The following is a 20,925-nucleotide window of genomic DNA, read 5'->3' on the forward strand; positions in this document are numbered from 1 at the left end:
CAGGAGCAGACAGGCTTCCTAGCCTCTTTACCTTTGCTCTATATGTGTGGTCAGAGACTTGCAGCACAGGACTCATCCCTAGACCTTTACTTTATTCCTCAAGGAGAGTGATGTATGTTTTGTGCTCATGGGGATTGAGTTAATTATCACTAGAATATTTTTCACAAAAATTGTGCTGTGCCTAAAGGGCTTGGAGTCAGAGATCTGGAAGTCTGAACTCAGTTGGGGACTGAGTTGGGCTGAGCTTTCTTGCCTTTTGCTTCCCATGGCTTGTCACTCTGATGGCCATGAAGGTCTCAAAAGCCTTAAACATAAAGGTATCCTTGTGTGTAGATGGATGTCATTGTTGTCGGAGTAGGTTTGTGACAATGGGTTTACTAGAAACCCAAGTTTAATACTTTCTTGTCCTAAGAGGTTTTTAAAATTGGGTTTAGTTTTGGAGAGGTTTGGGTTTTTGTTTTGTTTTGTTTTGTTTTGTTTTGAGACAGGTTTTCTCTGTATAGTCCTGGCTGTCCTGGATCTCACCTTGTAGACCAGGCTGGCCTCGAATTTAGAAATAGGCCTGCCTCTGCCTCCGGAGTGCTGGGATTAAAGGTGTGCACCACCACGCCCAGAGAGGTGTTTTTTTTTTTAATTTTTTTTTTAACTGTGTGATGTTTTCTGTCAAGGGCTGAAGCAGTTATTGTATAATAGTTTTCTCCAAGATTAAAACATTCCCTCTGGCCAGGAAGCTTCTTAAAACAGAAGGTAAAGAACTCAATTTCAGGAAGTCCCTGAAAAGGACCAGATTCACAAGACCCCTCCTTGCAAGAGTAAGCAATAAGAGCCGAGCCCCTCTCAGAGGAGTGAAGCTGAGCTGCCATGGAGACTCAGACTGGAGCTGCCTAGAAAAGATTTAGGCCTACTGAGGTATCAGGAAGGGACTCCTCTCCACATCACCAACAGGAGCTGTCAGCCGGCTATGCAGTATGCTCCAAGTTCCTACCTCTGTGAGCCCATCCCACGCTGGGGTGGGCTTTGGTGATGGAGCTGTCTTTTAGTAAGTTACCCCAATAAAACTCATTGGTTTATCAGGTTGGATTTTGGTAGTGCCCATACATTGGTCTGTCATGGGATCCCTGTCTGCAGTGAATAGACATGTGTTACACCTCCCAGGAAAGATGTTGTCACACAACAGCAGGACAGCATGGAGACTCTTGCCAGGTATATCCTGGATGTTCAGATTTTCCATCAACTTCCTGAGTTGCCAGCCAAATGAATCTCTGCTGTCTATGAAATGCTCAGTATGCAGTACATTGTTACAGCAGTCAAAATGGACTAAGGAGCACAAAGTACTCCTCTTCCCCAAGAAAAGTGAAGCAAACATTTATTTTAGAAGCAATAAAAGCAGGACATGAAAGCCAAGTGTGGTGGCTCACACCTTTAATCCCAGCACTTGAGAGGCAGAGGCAGGCAAATTTCTGAGTTTGAGGCCAGCCTGGTCTACAAAGTGAGTTCCAGGACAGCCAGGGCTACACAGAGAAACCCTGTCTCCAAAAAACAAAACCAAAAATAAATAAATAAATAAATAAATAAATAAATAAATAAATAAATAAAGCAGGACATATTAGCACAGTCCTTTAACCTCAGACTCAGGTGGCAGAGGCAGGCAGGTCTCTGTGAGTTCTATGTTAGTGGGATTGGCTTAGCAAGTTCAGAGCCATTCAGAGCTACAGAGTAAGACCATTTCAAAAGCACAAAAGCAACAACAACAACAACAAAAGCAGCAGAACTTAGAAGTCAGTATAATGAGACTAAACTCTTCCCTAGGCAGAGAATGCATGAGACATACTGATAGACCTTTGCTTACAGTCTGGCTATGTCCCCGTGAGTCCATTGTAAGTGGGAAATAAAAATGCATTCACTGGCTCCCCTGCTTCAGGGAGCTGCTGCTTTACTTTTCAATAAAACCTGGTTTGCTGCCCTTAATATTGCCATATCAGCTCAGTGACACCGTGCACAGAAAAATGTAATTTGTTTCCCATTTTGAGCATGTAACAGGTAATGGGAGGGGAAGCTGCAGCTACCAGGGCCTTGAGAGACCATCATATTGTGTAGCACCAGCTTATGAATAAAATAAAATTGAAGGCTAGGGTAGCAGCATGAGTGGTGGACTGTTTGTGTGGCACGCACAAACACACAGAGCCTCCGGTTCTACTGTCAGCTCCATAGATACCAGGTATAGCAGCTCAAACCTATAATTCCAGCACTGCAGGGTGAGTAGTGTTGGGGAAGGGAGAAGACGAGAAAATCAAAAGTTCAGTTTTGAATTCAGTTATAGTTTGAGTTCAAGACCAGTCTGGGGTACATGAGATCCTGTCCCCAAAACAAACACAACGGGGCTGGAGAGATGGCTCAGCGGTTAAGAGCATTGACTGTTCTGCCAAATGGTAATAAAACAAACAAGCACACATACAAACACACATATACCCACACACCCATACACACACAGAACCAAAACCAAACAACAAACCAACTCAATAGGCTACAGAGACGCGATAGCCAGTGGTCAGGAACATTTGTTTCACCTGGCGGTGGTGGCACATGCCTTTAATCCCAGCACTAGGGAGGCAGAGGCAGGCAGATTTCTGAGTTCGAGGCCAGCCTGGTCTACAGAGTGAGTTCCAGGACAGCCAGGGCTATACAGAGAAACCCTGTCTTGAAAAACTGAAAAAAAAAAAAAAAAAAAGATTCAGGATTCAGATCAATTGGATCACAACTGCCTATAACTCTAGCTCCAGCAGATCTGATGCCCTCCTCTAGATGTTTCCCTTAGACAGGCACATACCACACCCAAGCAACAAGCATGATAGGGATAATGATGAGGGATAATGATGAGGGATAATGATGAGGATAATGATGATAAGCAGCTGTCTGTGCTGGTGTACAACCAGAGCCCAGGTGCTCGGCCGAGATCCTCGGAATTTCAAGGTCATTCTTTACTCCGCCTGGAGTCCAAGGTCAGCCTGGGCTATCTTAGACCCTGTGTCAGAACAAATAAACAACTTGTTTTCAGGGCTGGTGAGATTATGCAGTAGGTAATGGTGCTTGCCACCAAATTTAAGGACATGAGTTCAACCTCTGCAATTTACAGGTTAGGAGACAACTGCTATCATCTCTACTTAAAGACACACACTTTTTTTTTTTTTTTTTTTTTTTTTTTGGGTTTTTGAGATAGGGTTTCTCGTATAGCCCTGGCTGTCCTGGAACTCACTCTGTAGACCAGGCTGGTCTAGAACTCAGAAATCTACCTGCTTCTGCCTCCCAAGTGCTGGAACTAAAGGCATGCGCCACCACTGCCTTGCTCACTTTTTTTTTTTTTTTTTTTTTTTAAGGCCAAAATCAAAACTTCCAAGTAAGGTTTCTGTTGAATGCATATTGCTTTCATATCATGAGAAAGTTGAAAAATGTTAAGTTCAACCACAAATCAGGAATCAGGGTTAGGAAGGTAGGTCAGTTCCAGAGCCCTGGCCCTAGGGATAGGGGAGGCGCCGGATAGGAACCATAGCATTGCAAAAGAAAAGCATAATCACAACCCCCCTTAGCCCACCCTACCATCTTTCCTCTGAGAAGATAGAGGAAGGATCTTTTTTTTTTTTTTTTTTTTTTTTTTAAGAATGTTTTTTTTTTATTGGATATTTTTTTAAGATTTATTTATTTAATTAATTAATTTATTTATTATATGTAAAGTACATTGTAGCTGTCTTCAGACACTCCAGAAGAGGGGGTCAGATCTTGTTACGGATGGTTGTGAGCCACCATGTGGTTGCTGGGATTTGAACTCTGGACCTTTGGAAGAGCAGTCGGGTGCTCTAACCCACTGAGCCATCTCACCAGCCCTAGAGGAAGGATCTTAATGGGCTGCACACAAGGTGAAGGTCAGCTTAGGCTAAATAACAAGACCTTGTCTCACAAAATGAAAACCAAGGGCTGGGGCTAGAGGCCAGTTGGTAAAGTGCCAGCCTAGCATGCAGGAGCCTTGAGACTGACCCCCAGCACTCCATAAACAGGGTGTTAGTACACAGGCCTCTAATCCTGGGCAGAAGCAGACGGATCAGGAACCCAAGTTCAACCTGAGTCTTAACTGGTTGCTGGCTAACATGGTATACATGAGCTTTTGTCTCAAAGCAATAATAAAGTTAAGACTTTAAAAAATGAAAACACAGCCAGGTGGTGGCGGTGGCGCATGCCTCTAATCCCAGCACTCAGGAGGCAGAGGCAGCCAGATCTCTGAGTTGGATGTCAGCCTGGTCTTCAGAGCAAGTTCCAGGACAGCCAGGGCTACACAGAGAGAACCCTGTCTCAAAAACAAACAAACAAACAAACAAACAACCCCCCCCCCAACCAAGACCAGATAATGTAGATTATAGGCTATCTCTATATAGAATAAACTTTTTCATTTACTGCTTACTATGAGGCAAAATAATCCTCATCCTTAGGTTGTTTGCAGGACTCTTGAATTTTGAGGTGTATTTCAGAATGCACAATTCAGGCATTCAGTGATTCACACTAGAAGAGACTACAAGACAAGTGTAATACACTGGAGGAAAAGAAATGTAGCAAATAGTAGCATTGCCTTTAATATATAAAGGGATAAAAGCTGAACAGCACGCACTGAAAATCAGTTGGCCTGTAGTCCTTGCCACAGTATAGCTTAGATTTCTCCCTGAGAATCCTGCTGAAACTGTGGAGCTTCCTATAGAACACCCTAGATCTATGCCATTCAGGAAAACATACTGAATATAGGGCTACTGACTACTCTCAAAACTGGAGTGTGTGTGTGTTTTTTATCTTTTTTGTTTGCTTGCTTCTTTGTCTTTTTAAAGAGAGCCTTAAGTAGGCAAGACTAGTCTTGAACTCTTGATCCTCCATCCTCTGTCTCTTTTTTTTTTTTTTTTAAGATTTATTTATTTATTATATGTAAGTACACTGTATCTGTCTTTAGACACTCCAGAAGAGGGCGTCAGATCTCCTTACGGATGGTTGTGAGCCACCATGTGGTTGCTGGGATTTGAACTCCGGACCTTTGGAAGAGCAGTTGGGTGCTCTTACCCACTGAGCCATCTCACCAGCCCCCCTCTGTCTCTTGAATGCTGGGATAATGGCACATTGATCCCAACTCCTGGCCCTGCAACCGGGTTTAATTTTAGTTCTTCCCTTTACAAGGTGGTAGGAGGGTTACTTAATATGAAGTGTGTGTGTGTGTGTGTGTGTGTGTGTGTGTGTATGTGTGTGTGCGCGCAGTGTGCTTTGAATACTATCATTACTGTTTATGATTACTATCTGGATAGAATGCTCAACAAATATCAATTCACTTCACTTATAAAATTAAATGCAGCCTGGCATGGTGGTGCACTCTTTTAATCCCAGCATTGGGAGGCAGAGGCAGGCGGATTTCTGAGTTCCAGGCCAGCCTGGTCTACAGAGTGAGTTCCAGGACAGCCAGGGCTACACAGAGAAATCCTGTCTTGGAAAAACAAACAAAAATTAAATGCAAAATAGTTTGTGCCACAGTTTGTTTTTGTTTTTTGTTTTTGTTCTTCTAGACAGGGTTTCTCTGTGTAGCCTTGGCTGTCCTGGAACTCACTCTGTAGATCAGGCTGGCTTGTGCCACAGTTTTTTGTAAGTGGGTATATTAGCTGTTTCCAGACATAGGGCTCTGAGTCCAACTGTAGACAGTTCCAATTTGGCTCAGGTGGTTTGCTTTCCCTCTGGTTATTAGTGTCAAGTTCCTTCTTGTCCCAGGGGCTCTAACTATGTCTTAGTATCCCCCTTATTATTTCTAGTTAACTCTAGACACACACACAAACACACATCAGTGGTTTATTATGAAAACCTCATCACATGCAGCAAACATCCCATGGTTCTTATGTTTTTCTTTCCTAGACAAAGGAAACAATAATGATTTAACATTTGATCTTAAGTTTCAAATAAGGTGAGTCAACCACCCCTTCACACCCCCATTGATTGGACAGGTTGTTGCTGTTTTTATCTTGGGGCAATTTTGGGTTTGTTTTGTTTTAACACTAAATCTAACTATATTTCTCTCAAAATTACTATAAAACATAACTAGTTTACTCAGGCACTGGCAAATATTCTTGATATAGTGTCTATAGGCTTTTTTTTTTTTTTTTTTTTTTTTTTTTTTTTGTGACTTCAGCCCTAGCCTTTAAAAGGATAAGTATAGATAAGGGGGTGGGGGAAGAAAGACATTGTACAAGTTAAAAAAAAAAAAAAACAAAAAAACAGATTTGATATCTTGGTTAACTTCTAGAAAATGCACAGATGCTTTTGCATACCCAAAAATACATAAATGTAAATTAAAAACTAATCTCTGAGCCGGGCGTGGTGGCACATGCCTTTACTCCCAGCACTTGGGAGGCAGAGGCAGGCTGATTTTTGCCTGGTCTACAGAGTGAGTTCCAGGACAGCTAGGGCTACACAGAGAGAACCCTGTCTCAAAAAAAGAAAAAAAATTATGAAAAGATGAGTTAGTGTTCATATTGACAACTGCAAGTGATAAGACAATTAACAACCAATTCCTGTTTTTTTTCTCCTTACAGATACTTCTGGACACAAGCTGGGAAATGTCAAAGAAAGTGAACACTATGGTCTTTGACTTTTAGTAGTTTACATTCAATCCCAGATATGACATGAAGGAAAAACAAAACAAAACATCTGGAAAGCAATCTAACTTCATTGCTTGGTGGGGGAGTTAAATATCTGTATCACTGATAGTGAACTGCAATCACAAACCTCAAAAGCACCTGTCATCCCAAGTAACAAGGTAGCCAGACAAGACCAAGCTAGAGGTGGTCTGTCAAGATGATGTAGCTGAAATGACCCTTCAATTAATTAATTTTTTTCTTAAGTCATAGGATTTTTATTTTTATTTTTTTGCATTCTCTGGACATTCTAGATAAGGAATGTAGAAGTGAGGACTGGTCAGCAGCGCCTCTCTCATGGCATGGCTGGCTTTTTCATGATTAATGTTGGTTAGCACAGATGTATAACATCACATTAATGCCTGCTACTACCATTTCCTTTAAGAATACCCCAAATCCCTTAGGTGCATTTCTCCTTTCATCAAACATTCATGATAATCTTTCACTTGGTTATTTGACTGTATTTGTCCCTCCGTCCTCTCCCTCCCTACAACTGAACCCTGACAAATGATGAAGAGGGAACATTTTGACAGCTATATAGTTGTCACATAGTTAAATTAGCACTCTAGTTTGTAATGCGATATTTTTGGATTTGCTTAGAGTAATTTAATTATTCAGACCCTGACTGAATTTCCTAACGCTATAAAGCAATACCGCAGCTAAAACTCCAGAAACCTCGGTGGGGTGGCATTCATCAGAGACGTTCTTCAGAAACATAAGGGGGAAAAAAACCCACCATATACCTATTTTGCAGTAAGAAATATTCTTAAATACAGACTAGTATAATGAGAGCATTCTAAAGTTTCTTCTTAATATAAAACATAACGTGGGGTTGGACTTACAGCTCTGCAGTTGAGAGCACTGGCTGCTCTCTCAGAGATCTCTATTTGATTCTTAGCACCCACCCTAGGCCTCACAACCACCTGTGACTCCATTTCCAGGAGAGGCAACATCCTCTTTTGGCTGTAAGGACCGCAGCATACGACCTTGGTGTAGACTTAGGCACAGGGTTCCTCTGTATAGCCCTTGCTGTCCTGGAACTCACTTTGTAGACCAGGCTCGCATCAGAAATCTGCCTGCCTCTGCCTCCCAAGTGCTGGGATTAAAGGTGTGTGCCACCACCACCGAGCATAAAAACATTTTTAGAAAGTTAAAATATAAGCAATATAAGCTGGTTATTTTGTCTAACTTGAAATCCAAGTTATTCAGAGTAAGCCAATTTGTACCAACAGACTTAGGTCGGGTCTGTTTATCTTTTTTTTTTTTTTTTTTTTTTGGTTTTTCGAGACAGGGTTTCTCTGTGTAGCCCTGGCTGTCCTGGAACTCACTTTGTAGACCAGGCTGGCCTTGAACTCAGAAATCCGCCTGCCTCTGCCTCTGGAGTGCTGGGATTAAAGGCGTGCGCCACCGCCCAGTTTATCTATCTTTTTAAACAAGACACTCAAAACACAGCGTTCCTCACAAGCTTTTGGCAGTACAATAAATAAAACTTCAAGAAATGTCTTTACTTCGAATCACCTATTTGTCTCAGAGAAAATGAAGTATCTACTTTGCTCGCATCGTGTTGAGAAGCCACAACCCAATTCCACAGAATCCCAAAACCTCACATCACTTAACAAAACAAAACCAAGTCTCCTTAATTTCTGAGAAACGGCCGCCACAAAATAGGTCGCTCCCTTTCGTAGGCGAGCCCTTCACGTCCGACAACCCAGTGGCTGCGCTAGGGGATTTCGGCCATGGGTGGCTTGGGGCACGTGGCGGCCAGGGGATCCGATCTCCTCCTGCCTCAGTGGAGATGAGACTGAGCACACAGCACCCCCGGGGCAGGTCACTTCCTGAGACCACACAGTCTCGGGATCCGCGGTGGACCTCCGCTCCTTTCAAAGGCCCCTTCGCCTTCAGTTTCTCAGTCACCCGCCTCTCTCTCCAGGGGACCTCTGCCCCCCTGGGGGCGGCGACTGACGAAGCTCTCAAGGCGAGAAACGGCTCCCAAAGCCGCTCGCGAGTCCCCCTCTGCCCACAATGCACCGGGACGAGCAGGAAGGCCGCTCCGACCCCTCATTTTCCCGCGAATTCAGTTCAAAGAGGCGTCCGGGCCCGCGGTCGGCAGCGCGCACGGGCCAACCAAGCCGCGCCTCCGCGAGAAGCGCCTCCGCGTGACTGACGGGGGACTCTGCGGACCAACGGGCTGGGCGGCCCGGCGGCGCGCGCTCCCGCCGGCCAATCAGAGCGCCGGGCGGGGAAAGTGGGCGGAGCGAGGCCAGGGTAGGGTGAGCGGCCTCCGAAGCGGAGCGGGGCTCGGAGGAGACACTTTTTTTTTTTCCTCCCTCCTTCCCTCCTCTCCTCCTCCCTTCCCTTCCCCTCTCCTCCCCTCTCTCCTCCTTCCCCCCTCGGTCCGCTGGAGCCTGCTGGGGCGAGCGGTTGGTGTAGCAGGCGCGCTCACTCTCCGGGGCCGCCCGGCGGGTAGCTGGCGGGGGGAGGAGGCAGGAACCGCGATGGCGCCTCAGAAGCACGGCGGTGGGGGAGGGGGCGGCTCGGGGCCCAGCGCGGGGTCCGGGGGAGGCGGCTTCGGGGGTTCGGCGGCGGCGGTGGCGGCGGCGGCTTCGGGCGGCAAATCCGGCGGCGGGGGCTGTGGAGGCGGCGGCAGTTACTCGGCCTCCTCCTCCTCGGCGGCGGCCGCGGCGGCGGCGGCGGGGGCCGCGGTGTTGCCGGTGAAGAAGCCGAAAATGGAGCACGTCCAGGCTGACCACGAGCTTTTCCTCCAGGCCTTTGAGAGTGAGTGTGAGCGGCTTCGAGGGCAGGGGTGCCCCTCTCCGGCGTTCGGGGCACGGGGCACTCCGCCGGGTTCTCGGAGAGTCCACTTGCTTTGGGAGTGGAGGGAGGACTCGCTGGGGAACGCCGGGGTCCCGAGCAGGTCCCTGACTCCCGGAAGGGTCGCCCCGGGGCCCCCAGGTTCAGAGCAGCCTTGGAGGTGGGGACGTGACGGTTGAACTGAGCGCATATAGATCCCGAGACGAGTTGGTGTTTTCGTTTGTGTCTTCCTTACTCCACAAGTACAGGGATTATAGTTGTAGGTTTCGGGGGGACGAGACACAGCCTGTCCGGAGATGAGTGTTGTAAAGCCGAGGAAATTGTCATGGGTCTGAAATGCGTTCGTACCCACTCTGGCTGCGTGTGAGTGAACACGCAGCATTTGAAACCTTTTAAGCTTTTCAAACCTTTCCGCCCATTTTATGGGTGCGTAGACTGAGAGAGACAGAATGGGGCAAGCGTCCTCTCCGTGGACAACCTTGGAGTTGTTTCTTAATTCCAGAACATTTTTTTTTTAAATCCCGGTTTTTCGTTTTAAAAGATGCGTGGAGGGCGAAACTGACTTTTTTGGAAAGGGGATCACACAGTGCCTGGAAACAAACAATAGAATTTATAAACATTATGACTATAAATAAAATTGTTACTAAGTGGGCATTATATCCTGATGGTTTTGCACCTCTTTTGTGTAGATAGTGGAATTTAGCAATCTTCTAGCTGGGTATTTTACGGCAACTTGAATGAAGTCAGCTTTGCCGTTGAATCTCTTTATTTACACTATATCCGTGGCATATGTTATGGGCTTTGGTATCAGCTGTGCTTGGAAAGACGTTTTACATTGTTTTAATACTCTTCCTTCATTTTCATTGATTCTTCGTGAAATTCTTATTGGAATTTAATACAAATCATTTCGATTTTTGAATATTGAAACAGATAATTGGTCATGCTTCAGAGATCGTTATTCTTTTGCTTAATATACTTTTACAAAAATCTGAAAAGCTTTTAAATATAATCAGAACTGAAGGACAGTAATGAGAATAAATACACTTGTTTGTACCTCTTCTAAGACATCTCATCTCCTTTTACTTTAACTTGAAACTAAAACTAAATTGAAGATTAATTGGAAATTTAAAACTTTCTAAATGTTATGAGAAAACCAATCCTCTAGGAAGGTTTTAACTACTAGCTTTCAATGAAATCCACTTGCAAGAAAACAGTTACCATTAAGAGTTAGATCTTTTTTTTACCCCTAATACTTAATTCAGTTTCTAGACATTAAGTTCTTAATGTAATTATTAATATAGGTATTTGTAATTACATTACCATGTCTTAAAGAAATGTGATTCTGGTAGTTATCTAATATTACTGGAATGGGGGAGTTGTAGGAAGATATATTTCAACTATTTAACCTAAGCCCTTTATAATAATTTAAATTTTAAGCATTAAAAATTGTTTTGGGGAAAAATGTTTTTGGAAGCTGTTATGAGTTTAAGATAGAATTTTACAATACTAATTTTTTGATCCTATCTGTATTAGAATGTTTGTTAAGAGTTTAGTTTTGACTAGTTACTACAAGTTTTTTAATGGCCAACTAAAGTGAAATTTTCATCTTGCTTGGCGTAAATGTGTGTGTGGAGTAGAGCTAAGTCAAGGTACTTAATTTATTGCTCTTTGCTTTGCTCACTGATGGTGGCTACCACAGAAAGGATTAGTGACAGTGTAGAGAAAGACCCTTAGGTTTTACCTTCAGGGAGGAGGAGGGGGCGGGAAAAAGATTTTGTGAGTATATGTCTTGGACTGAATGACCTTTCCTGCTTACTAGTTTTCTAGATATAAATATGTAGTAAACTATTTCCATAATGGGAGATTGATTGCTTTATATTGCTTAGGGTGTGGGTTGTCTTGGGCTGGGTTGATAATTTACTGACAAGTTCATTAAAAAGTACATTTAGATAATGTTTGGATTTTGTTTCCTGTTACCTAGAACCAACACAGATATATAGATTTCTTCGAACTCGAAATCTTATCGCAGTAAGTAGTCAATGAAATTCACCAGTATTATTTCATTCTTATAATTTCATCTGTAACTTTAATCTTTTTAATTTTTTATAGCCAATATTTTTGCACAGAACTCTTACTTACATGTCTCATCGAAATTCCAGAACAAGCATCAAAAGGTATGTTTTATGAATCTTATTTCAAGCTGATGAAACTATAGAAAGTTTTGTCTTAGAGTGTGGTAGAGCAGCTCAGGAAAATGCACTTTAAAGTTCTGATCACATATTAGGAAAATTGAAAGATCAACTTGTTTGAAAAATTTAAACGTATCTCTTTTGTAATTCTAGTTTGTCACTAGTTTCTTTTTTTTTTTTTTTAAAGAAAGATTTATTTATTATTTATTATATGTAAGTACACTGTAGCTGTCTTCAGACACTCCAGAAGAGGGAGTCAGATCTCGTTACAGATGGTTGTGAGCCACCATGTGGTTGCTGGGATTTGAACTCTAGACCTCTGGAAGAGGAGCCATCTCTCTAGCCCCTGGAGTTCAGTTCTTAATATAATGTATATATTTACGTTTATGTATAATACGTACTATTAGTATAACAGTATTTTGTGGGGAAGGACACTGTTGGGAATTGAATTCCAGGTTTTAGGCATAGTAGACACTTAGCTATTACCACTTAGCTATATCCTTAGCCCTCATGTTACTCTCTTTGAAGTCGTACCATCAGTTATAATATTAATTCTGGTGTATTTGTTAAACTCATACTGGAGTCTTCAAAGAAGTATTCAAATACTATAGGCTTAACCCTACTGTGATACAGTAGGATTAAAGATGAGAACACGCGCGCGCGTCACACACACACACACACAGAGAGAGAGACAGAGAGAGAGAGAGAGAGAGAGAGAGAGAGAGATGAGAACACTTTAGTTTATTTTTGGAGAAAGGATTTCACAGTGAATCCCAAGCTGGGCTGGAAGTTGTAATCCTCCTGCTTCAGATTCCTGGGTACTTTGATTATAGGCATCCAGCTATACACCTGACTCAAGAAAGAACTTTTTATTGAATCTTACCTTATTAGATATCTTTTGAAGTTATTTGAAACCCTTCCATTCCCCTCTCCCCATCAAACGTCTTGTAATTTTAATCATTTTATTTTTTGGTGACCATATGGTTCCTATTTGTTTCATTTGTTAATCTCAGCTGTTGTGTGGTGTTGATCTTCTAAAGAAGTGCTTGCTGTGGGGAGGAGCTACTTTAGTTTTTTTAGTAGTTGTTTTCTTTTTCCCTACAGGAGGCTAGATTGCCCTTATGATCTTACCTATTTCAAATGGCTGCTACTGTTCAGTTCTAGTGTCTTCAAAATGTTCAGTTCCAGTTTTTTCTAAATGAAACTCAACATTGGAAGAAATGCTTCAGTTTTTGAGTCTTAACCTTTCTTCCTGAAGACAGATTTAAGTTTTTTTTCTTAGTTATCAAAAAATTACCATTCTTTCTTGTTCTGTTGTATGGGCATTTGGTGTTTGGCTTGTATGTATGTCTGTGTGAGAGTTACAGAGTTACATGTGCCTGCGACATGTCAGCTGCTATGTGGGTCCTGGGAATTGAACCTGGAACCTCTGAAAGAGCAGTCAGTGCTCCTAACTGTTGAACCATCTTTCCAACCCCTGCAACCTTGTTACTATTCTTAAGTTATTTTAAGTTAAATGGTTAAAGTTAAGTAGTAAAATAATTTTTTTAAAATCCTTCAATATTTATACTTAACAGTTATTTGTAATGAGCCTGAGTTTTTTTTCTCCTCTTATTTGTAGATTGAAAATAGATACCTTTTTTCTTTCTTTCTTTTTTCTTTTTTTTTTTTCTTTCGAGACAGGGTTTCTCTGTGTAACAGCCCTGGCTGTCCTGGAACTCACTTTGTAGACCAGGCTGGCCTCTACTCAGAAATCTGCCTGCCTCTGCCTCCCGAGTGCTGGGATTAAAGGCGTGCCATCACTGCCTGTTGATTCTTTTTATTAGAGAACAGTTGAGTATTTGGCCCGGCATAGTGGCACACATTTGTAATATGAAGTCAGGTTATTTGGTTATCTACACATACGTATTATCAAATTATAAATGAGTGTGAAATCAACTTTTCAAGTTCTAATTTTGAAAATAATGTCTCTGTAAAAGAGAAACATTTGTTTCTATTTAACAAATTATATGAAACAATACTTTTATTTGTAGGATGTAGCTCACTTTGAGGAGTAAGATAAGGCATATTTTCTATTCCACTCAACTTTCATTTGGAAAATTTTATTTATTTGGTGGAAATTTTTTTTTCCTCTTAAGCAGATTTAGCCAGGTGTGTTGGGGTTATGCCTGTGTTTGAGGCCAGCTTGATATTACATATTACATGGTGAGTGGTGGTAGGCCAGCTAAAGCTAGATAACAAGACCCTCTATCAAAAATCAAAGAGTCAAGTTAAAGTATAATAAATTTATGATTGAGTGGTATGTGCCCTAACGTTATTGTCATTTTTTTTATTTTTTTGAGGGGGCTTATTTTAATCTTTTTGATGTGGAATATTGTTTAATTGAAACTCTGGCAATAACTTTTGAGGATATCTTATGACTAGCAGGGCATGGTGGCACATGCCTTTAATCCCAGCACTGGAAGGCAGAGACAGGGAGGTCTCTTGAATTCAAGATCAACCTGGTATACAAAATGAGTTCCAGGTTAGCCAGGGCCAGACAGAAAAAAATCCTGTCTCAAAAAACCAAAACAAACAAACAAACAAAAAAACCCCAAGATAATGGATGTTTTAAAAATATACATACTTTGCATTTGTTCTGCTAAACCTGATAAGTGCTTGAATGCCTACTAAGTCTTAAAAAAAATGCCTTTCAGGAAATTACAGCCTAGTAGTAGAAATAAAATACTTAGGTTTTACATGTAGGGGACTTCAAAAATAAGTAAAATGAAATACCAGGAGAAAGGAGAATTACTCATGACTGGGAGATAATTACAGAAGTTGGGGCTTTTTTGTTTTTGTTTTGTTTTGTTTTGTTTTCAAGACAGGGTTTCTCTGTATAGCCCTGGCTGTCCTGGAACTCACTTTGTATACCAGGCTGGCCTTGAACTCAGAAATCCACCTGCCTCTGCCTCCCGAGTGCTGGGATTAAAGTTGTGCGCCACCACTGCTGCCGCCACCCCCCCCCCCCCCCCCAACCAGCTAGGAGGTTTCATGAAAAATATTAACAGTTAAGCTTGAAGGCATGTCTACTTGTATTATATAACACACTGTCTCAATAGTGGTGCATTGTTATGGCTAGTCATCTAATTTTAAAATAAACAAAATCAAATTTCTGCTTTTGTTTATTGCAGTATAAATTTGTGTGTTTCCTAGTTGAGAAGTGATTATTATTTTTATCTGTTTCTTCCAGGAAAACATTTAAAGTTGATGATATGTTATCAAAAGTAGAGAAAATGAAAGGAGAGCAAGAATCTCATAGGTAAGAGAATGTCAGTTTACACTAAGTGATACACTGGAGGAAAGAGGGACAATTAGAGTGACCATTTCCTTAGTGATCACCACAAGGTTACTGGGAGGTTTTTTTTTTTTTTTTTTTAAGTCTTAGAATCAGTTGCTCCAGGTGTACATATGAGTCAGGAATTAATTTCTGTGGCATCTCTGGTAGAAATTTTTTCAAGACTGTTTGACCACCTCTAATATTGGAAACTGTTATATAGGAGATATGTCATTATTGCTTATCTCTTTTGAGTTCCTTGTATTTTTTAAATCAGATTCTTTAACATGGGCACTTGGTCTTAATCTTACTACCTCACCTGTGGAGAAGTGGCAACTAGAATTCATACTTTGTACTTGGTGTTTCACACTGTTGTATTTCCTCTTAAGTCAGTGGTTCTCAGCTTCCTGATGCTGTGACCCTTAAATACAATTCTTCACGTTGTGGTGACCCCCAACCATAAAATTACTATTATTTTTATTAGGTATTTTCTTCATTTACATTTCCAATGCTATCCCAAAAGTCCCCCATGCCCCCCCACTCCCACTTCTTGGCCCTGTTGTTCCCCTGTACTGAGGCATATAAAGTTTGCAAGACCAAGGGGCCTCTCTTTCCAATGATGGCTGACTAGGCCATCTTCTGCTACATATGCAGCTAGAGACGCGAGATAAAATTATGTTTGTTGCTACTTCATAACTGTGATTTTACTGCTTTTATGAATCATAATTTAAATATATATTTTCCCGTGGTCTTAGGTAATCACTGTAAAAGGGTCATTTGACTCCAAAAGTGGTGGCAACCTGATGGGTTGAAAACTACTGTTCAAAGTAATTATCTTTAAGAGAGAGGGATCTCATTTTTCCTTTTCCTTATTTATCTCTTAAATGTAAAATACTTATACTTTTAGCCAGGCAGGGTGGCACATGGATTCTGAGTTCAAGGCAGGCTTCATCTACAAAATGATGTTCAGGACAGCCAGGGCTTTTACACAGGGAAACCTTGTCTTTAAAAACCAAAAAAGAAAGACAAAAAAACATTCAATAATGTTCCATTCAAATATTTCCAGGAACTAGAGTGCCATTTGTTTATTAACTACAGAATATTTAGAAACTGAAAATTTTACGTAACTTTCCATTTACCTATCCCTCAACTTCTTCTGTGTTAGAGATTGAATACAAGTATCTGTGAATGTTAGGCAAGTGCTCTAGAGGTGATATATATATATATATATATATATATATGTATATATGTGTATGTATATGAATATATATACATACACATACATACATACATACACAGTATATATATATATATTATATACACAATATATATACACATACACACACACATACATACATATATATATATATAAAAATTATTTTGAGCTGGGTCCTCTCACGTCCATAATCAATCAATCAAGTACATGCCTTACAGGCAAAAATCTAGGCTGGGAATTTCTGGGCTGATGGTCTCTTTTTGATTTTTTTTTTTTTTGTTTGTTTCGTTTTTTGTTTTTGAGGCTTCTCTGTGAAGCCCTGCCTGTCCTAGACCTCACTTTGAAAATAGGCTAGCGTTGAACTCAAAGGGCATCCTGAATGGAGCAAAGGCGTGCCTCACAATTCCCACCAAGGTCTCCTCTGTTAAAATGACTATGTCCAGTTGACATAAAACTAGCAAACACAGATCATATACTTAGTGTTCTCATTTAGTGGTTTGTTTGTTTCAGATAGGATTTCTCTGTGTCCTGGAACTTGCTTTGTAGACCAGGCTGACCTCAAACTCAGAGAGCTGCCTAACTTTACCTTCTGAGTGCTGGGATTAAAGACATGCACCTTTAATATGCCCTTAATAATTTGCCTTCTAGTCCTTTAAAGATTTTAGGAATAATAAGGCAGTAAGTGGGTAACATGATCCCTTTATTCTTTTCCACTTGACATCAATTTTTCAATGTCTTATTTACTGTAGCTAGGTAAATTTTTTGTTTTTTGAGATGGTCTCACTCTATGACACCAGTGGCCTAGAATGCACCATGTAGATCAGGTTGGCCTTGAAGTCATAGGTTTTGTTTGCATCTGCTTCCTGAGAACTGAGATTAACGGCATGAGCCCCCATGCCTGCCTGGGTTATAGAAAATTCTTGGAAGTTCTTAGGTCATTTCATAAGTATCCACAGTCATAGATACAGACTATACCACATAGACTCAAATTAATGAGCACTGGCTGGCCAGTGAGTTTGAAGGGATTATTTTGACCCCAGTGCTAATGTGTACCTGGCTTTGTATGAGGATGCTACAGTTCTAGACCCAAGTCGTCATGCCTACATGTTAGTCAAGCCATCTCCCCAGCTCCTTGCTCACGATTTTGAAAGACAAGTTTTGGGTATGTGTTTCGTTTTTCCAAGACAGGGTTTCTCTGCATAACAGGCCTAGCTATCCTAGAACTCACTTGTAGACCAAGCTGACCTGGAACTCAAATCACCTGCCTCTTCAGTAAGTTGATTTGTACAATACTGTCTCAGTGTTGTTTGCTGAGGTACTAAGCTAATCACAACATTTTTCAAGTTTCTGCCCCTCAATCTCCCTAGTACTATTATTTCAGTACACTTCTCACAGATTACCTGTAGTCCTACTGTTATGTTAATCTAGCACAGGGTTATGGGGAGGAGCTTAGATGTCACTATGTAATGTTGGTACTGTAAAAGTATATGGACTGTGTCAGGTTCTTTTTTTATTTTGTTTTGTTTTGTTTTCTTTTCTCCAATCAGGGTTTCTCTGTGTATCCCTGGCTGTCCTCGAACTCACTTTGTAGACCAGGCTGGCCTCGAACTCAGAAATCTGCCTGCCTCTGCCTCCTGAGTGCTGGGATTAAAGGCATGGGCAACCACGCCTGGCTAGGTTCATTTTTAGAATAATGCAAATCTTTGTTTTGTGATATTAATTAAAGTTAAAAATCTTCAGTCATATACAAGAGCATTTCTTTTCCTTTTATCTTTTCTGCATACTCAGAGACCCATTGCGATTGGTAGAACTGTGTCTGTTCAGCACTGTAAGTGTCCTCGGGAGGAATTCCCGTTCTTCAGCACACACTCTCCAGAGTTAGACTAGAGTCTCTCTATTCCCATGCCCAATGTATTTCATTCCCCAGAACTGAAGGTACTTTTCTAGATTCACAGGAATATCACAGTACTACAAGCCAAAATCTACTAAAATGCCTAATTTTTTTAAAGATTTATAGCAAATATAAACAAACAATATTAACATTTAGTTATGCAAAACAAATTGGTATTCCATGGTTTTTAATACTTTAGATCTACAGTTGTCTTACACATTAGTTATAGAAACTTGTTAAAAGAATAAATTATGGACAGAAAAGAGAATTGTGAGTCACATAATGGTTTCTTATTTTCATTTTTTTATATTTCAAGATGAATTTCCCTGTGTGGTCCTGACTGTTGTGGTGTTTGCTTTGTAGATCAGGCTGGCTTCAAACTTACTCTGCCTCTGTCTCCTAAGTGCTGGGTGCCACCATGCCCTGCAGTTTTTGCCTCTTAAGATGTTAGTTTGTCACAATAGACGAATGTCATTTGATATTAAAGTCCAATAGTTGTCATTTATATACATTATCCTTTGCATACTTTTGAAGCACCTAGCAGATTTTAGGAACTCAGCAGGGTCCCACTTGCTTCCCAGGGTTGCTTTTGTCTCCTTCCCCTTTTGGTGTAATTGTGGATACCTAAAACACATCTCTCTCTTTTTTCTCCTTTATAGAAAGCTTAAAATAACTTATGTCTCCTCAAACTCTTGGTTTTGATGTTCAAGTTTGAATTTGTAGTTTCTGACCATGCATAATGGCTTACCTAGAATAATTCAATTCTCATGCTGTACTGTAGTTGTTTAACCTAGTAGTAGAATCCCTGGGAGTTCTTTGTAACAATTCTGCTGGTTTTATTGGCGGGGAGGAGGATGGGGGTGTTGGGGATTTTTTGTTTTATTCAAGACAGAGTTTCTCTGTAGTCCTGGCTATCTTGGAATTTGCTCTGTCGACCAGCCTGGCCTGACTCAGATCCTCCTGCTTCTGCCTCCCAAGTACTAGAATTAAATAAAGGCTGGCACCACTACTGCATGGCAGAACTCTTGTAAACATATCTCCATAGATATGCACATCATGCAAAAATTTGAAAATTGGAGTTTGTTTCAAAGGTGCAGATGAGAAGGAAAACAGCTTGTCTCTTCCTGTTATCCTTTTGCATTCTTGGTTTAATATTAGTTAATTAGAGAAATCCCCTGAAAAGTTGCCTGAGTTAGTTTTTGTTTATTGTAAGCTATGTTTTCCCAGGGAAGCCTTGAATTTCCTGCTCTCCTGTCTACCTTAGCTTCCCAGATGCTGGGATTACATGCAAATGCTACTATGCCTTGCTGAAGTAGAACTTTTATTAGTTGGGTTTTGTAGCTATTTTGTTGAGAATTGAATCCAAGGCCTTGTGTTTGCTAAGCAAGTTCTCTTAAGTTTTCAGAGACATCCCTGGTCCCAAAGCTCCTTTTACCATTGTTTTTGTTTAAACCTAAGCTTTAGAGTCACCTGTTATCACCCTTTGTTTTTTTGTCTTTTTTTGTTTTTTGTTTTTTTTGTTTTTTTCAGACAGGGTTTCTCTGAGTAGCCCTAGCTGTCCTAGCACCTACTTTGTAGACCAGGCTGGCCTCAAACTCGAAATCCACCTGCCTCTGCCTCCAGAGTGCTGGGATTAAAGGCATGTGCCACCACGCCCGGCTCTGTCTTCCCCTTTGTAAACCGTTCTTTTCGTAAGCATCTTTTTCTACAATAGCAAAGTCTAAATCAGGCAGTACTGGTACATGCCTTTAATCCCAGTACTCAGGACAGCAAGGTCTGTGACACAGAGAAACACTGTCTCAAAAAACCAAAAGGAAGCATAACACAATGTCTATATATGGAGCCAGAGAAGTGTATCATGTACGAAGCACTATATTTAAGCCTTAAGGATATAATGGGAGTAAAATGTTTTTGGAGGGACAGACATGGTCATCTAATAAATAGTGGGAAGGAAAGTATAGGGAAACCATGAGTGTATATAAGAGAAGCAGTTCTTGTTTGAGTTATTGGATATGGGAACGTAATGACTGTCTGGAAAATGGCATGGCCAAGTCTTATCTGGAGAAATTAGCTGAAATGTGAAACAAATATAGGAATAAAATGGTGTGGGATTCTGAGCATAAAAGTGGTTCTGAAAAGGGAACATGATGTAAACAGCTTTTGAGACCAAGGTACCCTAGAAAGGAGAATAGCAAGAGTGGCATGAGAAGCCTGGAAAAGTTGCCAAGGATCTGATAATGCTCTTGTCCGGTGAAGTGGCCCATGCCTGTAGTCCTAGCACTAGGGAAGCAGAATTCAAGGGCAGCCTGGTCTACAGTGAGTTTCAGGGTAGACAGTTACACTGTGAGATCCTTTCTGGAAAAATACTCAAGGTTATTTTGTTTTGTTGGTTTCTATTTTGTTTTTGTTTTTGTTTTTCGAGACAGGGTTTCTCTGTGTAGCCCTGGCTGGCCTAGAACTCACTTTGTAGACCAGGCTGGCCTCAAACTCAGAAATCTGCCTGCCTCTGCCTCCCAGGTGCAGGCGTGCACCACCACATCCGGCTAAAAATACTTGGTGTTTTAGTCAATAGATACATGATATAGTCTTTATCTTGGCAAAGCTATTAAATTCTTTATATCCATATCTTTGTAGTTCTGGGGCTGGAACCTAGAACCTTGTACTTGCTAGATAGACAGTTGCTCTTTCCCTGAACTGTAGAACTAATGAAATTACTTTAAACAATATTTCTGGCATTAGTAGCTTTTCCCTGCCCTTCTATTTTATAGATAATGTTCAACCTCCTTAAGTTGATTGTG

General features: G+C 41.1%; 1 protein-coding gene across 2 annotated transcripts in view; it reads left to right on the forward strand.

Moving 5' to 3' along the window:
* Positions 1–8,985: 8,985 nt before the first annotated feature.
* Suz12 (SUZ12 polycomb repressive complex 2 subunit) overlaps positions 8,986–20,925 on the forward strand; it is a 41,018-nt gene continuing 29,078 nt past the window's right edge. Inside the window, exons 1-4 of one of the 2 annotated variants that reach the window (NM_199196.2) lie at positions 8,986–9,479; positions 11,497–11,543; positions 11,625–11,689; positions 14,937–15,005. In NM_199196.2, the coding sequence (NP_954666.1) occupies positions 9,200–9,479; positions 11,497–11,543; positions 11,625–11,689; positions 14,937–15,005 (461 nt within the window). In that variant the 5' untranslated portion in view covers positions 8,986–9,199. The remainder of the gene's footprint in view (positions 9,480–11,496; positions 11,544–11,624; positions 11,690–14,936; positions 15,006–20,925) is intronic. The other variant, NM_001163018.1, reaches the window with a different exon arrangement.

This window comes from Mus musculus, chromosome 11 (genome assembly GCF_000001635.26).
Source record: "Mus musculus strain C57BL/6J chromosome 11, GRCm38.p6 C57BL/6J".
Classification (NCBI taxonomy): domain Eukaryota; kingdom Metazoa; phylum Chordata; class Mammalia; order Rodentia; family Muridae; genus Mus; species Mus musculus.